At 34.4% G+C, this 4702-nt stretch overlaps 1 protein-coding gene across 1 annotated transcript; it reads right to left on the bottom strand.

The window, feature by feature from the left end:
- Nucleotides 1–2006: 2006 nt before the first annotated feature.
- LOC106314691 (naringenin,2-oxoglutarate 3-dioxygenase-like) lies at nt 2007–3599 on the bottom strand. The gene is made up of 4 exons (XM_013752524.1): nt 3349–3599; nt 2579–3157; nt 2360–2494; nt 2007–2159 (listed from the first exon to the last, which is right to left on the bottom strand). The coding sequence occupies exons 1-4, from the start codon at nt 3571–3573 to the stop codon at nt 2007–2009; spliced, it is 1092 nt and encodes a 363-aa protein (XP_013607978.1). The 5' UTR covers nt 3574–3599.
- Nucleotides 3600–4702: the final 1103 nt, after the last annotated feature.

The following is a 4702-nucleotide window of genomic DNA, read 5'->3' as shown; positions in this document are numbered from 1 at the left end:
TAATTGAGATCAAACCATTGCTTGACTCAATACCTGAAAATAAACTAGTATGATATAACTGACTAGATACAAACGAGAGTTAATCTAGTGAGTTAGAGAATATAAATCAAACCTCTCGGTAAAGGTTTCTGGAAGAAGTATCGATCGACGAAGCGACAGCCCGATCGATTGATATTTTGAAAGGTGTATCGATCGATATTCGTAACGAATAATCGATCAACACTTTCTCGTGATTAACATACGAGAGTTGTAATCCGAGATCCAGATTAGATAATCTAATTGATTATATCTGAGTTTGAATTCAAGAACAATTAATATCAATAAACCCCTAAGACCCAAATTAAGTTATTTACTTATCATACATGAGAATATACCTAAATCTAGCTATTCTCCCAACTGTTAACAACCTCAAAACAAACCAATCGAGCAATAACCATGCTCACCAATTCATTTACTGCTTTAAAACCTATAAACCAATTAATCTAGCATATTTCAAAGACCATAATCTATTGTATAATCCTAGAGTCTCTGTGGATTCGATCCCTAAGTACTACATCTGAACCTATAATTTGAGAGAGTAATTCACTCCTTAGGGTAATTTGAGTGATATCAGTGAGCCTATGAATCTATCGGGCATGATGGTTGCGGTTCTGGTGCTTCCACAGATTCATAGAATCTATAGTAATCGATTTTACCTAATAAGGCGGAGCAACTCGAACAGAGATTCTCGAATTCTTCGCCTGAAATCAAGCTCGCTAAAAATTATTGTTGTTGTTTGTCCTGATCAAGAGAAGAAACCAAGAATGAAACAAACTTAATATAAGGGTACGTTCGTCTTTTGCTTTATTAGAAAATGTTATTTTTTGTAAAATTGGATAGCTTGGAGAGGTAAATTTGAATAAGGGTATTCATAATTTGGTATTTTTGTAATTGTCCCAATAATATTTTTTATTATAAAAATTTAAAACTAAGATAAAAACAATTTATAATTAAATATTAATAATTCTTAATAATTCTGTTATTATATTGAAATAATACTTTCTATTATAAAAGTTAAAAAATTAAGATATAAAATAATAGTTAAATATTAATCAAATAAAAATATTTGTATAATATATTTTCTAAATTATTTCTAATATGTATGTGTTTTCAAATTTCAATACAATAATAAACATGTATATTTTAATGAATTTTTTTATCCTATATAAATAATTTGATGTTTGATTTAATCTATTTGAAAACATAAATAATAACTTATCAATGTTGTTTTGAATTAATAAAACATAAATTAATAATATTCGTAAGAAAATTATGCGCGTATGTGCGAAAAAAACACATAGTTGATTCTAATAATAAGATTTTTTTATCTGTAAACATAGCCAATATTTAATGAGCTACGTTAAATTTGTGTGTAGTTTTACTTTGTTTGTTTCCGCATTGTCCTTATAGCAGTCCGTAATAACTAATAACTAATAACACAAAGCCTTACCAAGAGTAAGAACTCTGATAGAATCAGAGGCAATGAGATGGCCATGCTAAATATGAAGATCTTGAGGTAAAAGAGACTTATCTTTGAATCAGATTCTAAGAAACTCATCAAAGACATCAATAGTGAGGAGGTATAGCTGGTACTTGAACTATCCCTATTGACTTATGACTAAATGAGTTAAGAGATCCGCTTTGTCTTCCAATCAAGAGAAAGAAATGGGATAGCAATAAAGTAGTGAAGGAAGCTCTTTCTTATTTGAATTATGCTCTTAAGTTGTATTATACTGGGTCATCACAATATTATATTGACAGCCCAGTGTAAGCATAAGGTTTGTTAATGAGAAGTGATGTTGAGACAAAATAAATGAAGAACAGTTAGTTTTATTTGTTAAACAGATTGAATTAACATTCACAGAATCTAGGGGAAATAAATTGAAACTGCAACACAGGTGGACATTCTTGTTTCGGTCATGACATCTTCTAAACTGCAGTCTTAGGTTTTGGAAGCTTTGAACAAGTCAATACAGCTCAATAGCAAGTGCTCTGTCCCAAAACTTTTCATAATACTCAGCATATGTAAAGCTTCTGTAAACAGCATGAGACTCTTCTTCCTCATTAATCAGCTCTTGTTGTGGGCAGAGGCGGACCCACGTGTAAGAAAGGGGTGTCACCTGACACATGTTAAATATAAATAATAAAGAGTTTATCTTTAATGCATTGAGAAAATGTAGCTTAGTTGGCTAAGAGCTTTGTGGCTTGACCCCTCGTTCCTGAGTTCAAACCCACTAGATACCATTTTCTTACTTATTTATATTAGAAAGTTTTATGCTGGGCTGAAGCCCAAACTTTTGACACACCTAAAAAAATTGGCTGGGACCGCCATTGGTTGTGGGCCAACAACAGCGTCTAAAGAAGGACAGTAGAATGTCGGTATCGATATCCACTCCTTGTCGCTGTTCACAACCGCTCTGTGTAGCACACTCTTGTATTTGTCATTGCTGATAACCTGAGAAGAGAATCAACCACATAAACTTAACACAAGGATGGTGAAGAAACCTATGAAATATTTAATTTGTTTTCTCCCAAGTACCTGCATTTGGTCACCCACGTTAACAATAAAAGTGTTGGGAACAGGATGAACAGCGATCCATTTACCATCTTTAAAGACTTGCAAACCAGACACTTCATCTTGAAGAAGAGCACTGATCAAGTTTGGATCTTTATGTCCGGGAAGTCCGAAAGTTAGATCGGCTTGAGGACAGGGTGGATAGTAGTTTAAGGCCATGTGTTGGCTGTGCTTGCCTAATGTATTGCTTGCCTTACAGTCACTGTCTTTCGCAAGGCCTACGCTCTCTGAGATTTCCTCGAGAAGTACGAGGACCAAGGCTCTAACGCTTGTGGCATATTCAGCTGTAACTTCTCTGAATGAGACTGGACTCGAAGGCCATTCGCTGATGAAATCTTCGATAGGAAGGCAATGGAGTCGGAGGAATTCTCTCCAGTTAGAGACTTTCTCTGAGCCAACGTTGAAACTTGTGGAGAGTCTCGTCGTCTTCTTTGTATCCGCAGAGTAATGCTTAACTCTTTCGCTCTCTGGCTGCCGGAAAAACTCTCTTGCCACCGTCATCATTCTTTCTATTGTTTTTTCTGGCACCCCATGGTTCTTGATCTAGAAAAAATGAAACAATAACATTTCAACTCAACGAAACAGTGTGTCTTCTATTACAACAACAAATATCAGAGGGTCTTGTAATCGAGCATAGTAAATTGGAGAAATTTTTTAATGCAGTAAAACAGAGCAAGTTCGAGTTAAAATGAAGTGCAGTGCAATGAAGCATAGTGAATTAAGCATGGAGTTGCCTGGAAGAAGCCATAAGAAGCGCATGCATGAGCAACTTGGTAGATAACATCGGCTCGATTGGGTCCATGGAGTTCCTGGAGATCGATCATTGGGATGGAATCACCGGATGTTTCAATCGACAGATTTGGACGATCAGATATTGGTCGGACATAGTTTGAAGGGACGTGATCAACGGAGGAGGCGATGTCAGATACGAGAAGCTTGGAAGTTGCAGAAGCTTCCATGGTTGGGGAAGTGATTGTGCTGTGAATGTGAAGTGAGATATAGAGATAGAGAGAGATGTTATCATATAATATATTCCCACATGTCATATATATAATCTGAATAGAAGTATGTATGACATGCACGGCACGCTGTTTAACAAGACATGAATTGTATTTGATATTGTGAACCATTCAAGGCTTCAACATATTTCAAATATTGAAATTCTTGACACGTTTTATTGACTGACAGAATTAAGCGTTACTTTTTATTTGACAACAAAAAAAATCTTTCAATTAACACATCTCCAATGTATATGTTTATATTTTCTTTTCTAAAATAGAACATTATTATAGAAGAATTTGGTCCAATGTATGACTATATAATAAAATTCTTCAAATTTAAAGAAAAGTATAGAAAATGCTACTTGCTCTCTATATTTAGAGATATAAATAATATTTTCTATATTTTTTTCTTAAAATAAAAGATTTTCTATATTTTTTTCTTAAAATAAATGATTTATTTTTTAGATGCATACTTTAAAGTATCCATATGATTGTAAAATTCTTTGTTACAACTATGTGTCATGTTACTAACTGCCATATAAGGTGGTTCATCTTTTGAGGAGCATTAGCTTTCCAAACGAAGCTTAGTGATACTCAGTTCCGAATATATGACCTCATTCCAATGTTTCAAAATATTTTTAGTAACCTAGTTCCCGACTTAATAGTATATTGCTCTTCGTAAAACTCAATCAATAGGTATTTCGATGTGTAGTGCGGCTTATGGCCAAACTCCCAATTAAAGGAATGTTTTCGGCCCCAACAAAATTCTTTAGCCTCTCCACATCTCATTCCTTTGAATCATCTCTAATAAAATCACTAATAGGGATTCTAGGATGAATAACCAAAGCATTTAACGTGGCCGCCCTTGCAGGTGTCGTCATAATCCATGGATTCTCCCATGATTTAGCCTCATAACCTTAATGAATTTTCTGTCTAATCCACAATTCCAAAGCGGTCTCGCTGCTGAAATGCTCATCCATGCATATGAGAGAGCATATGTAGAACTTTCTAACAAAGTCGAGCTAAGCCTATAATACTTGCCACGCAAACCCCATAAGGAAATTGTACAAGTCTCTATTATTGTTAT

The sequence above is a fragment of the Brassica oleracea genome, chromosome C9 (genome assembly GCF_000695525.1).
Source record: "Brassica oleracea var. oleracea cultivar TO1000 chromosome C9, BOL, whole genome shotgun sequence".
Lineage (NCBI taxonomy): Eukaryota > Viridiplantae > Streptophyta > Magnoliopsida > Brassicales > Brassicaceae > Brassica > Brassica oleracea.
Note: the sequence above shows the minus strand (reverse complement) of the source record. Positions and strands in the feature narration are given on the sequence as shown.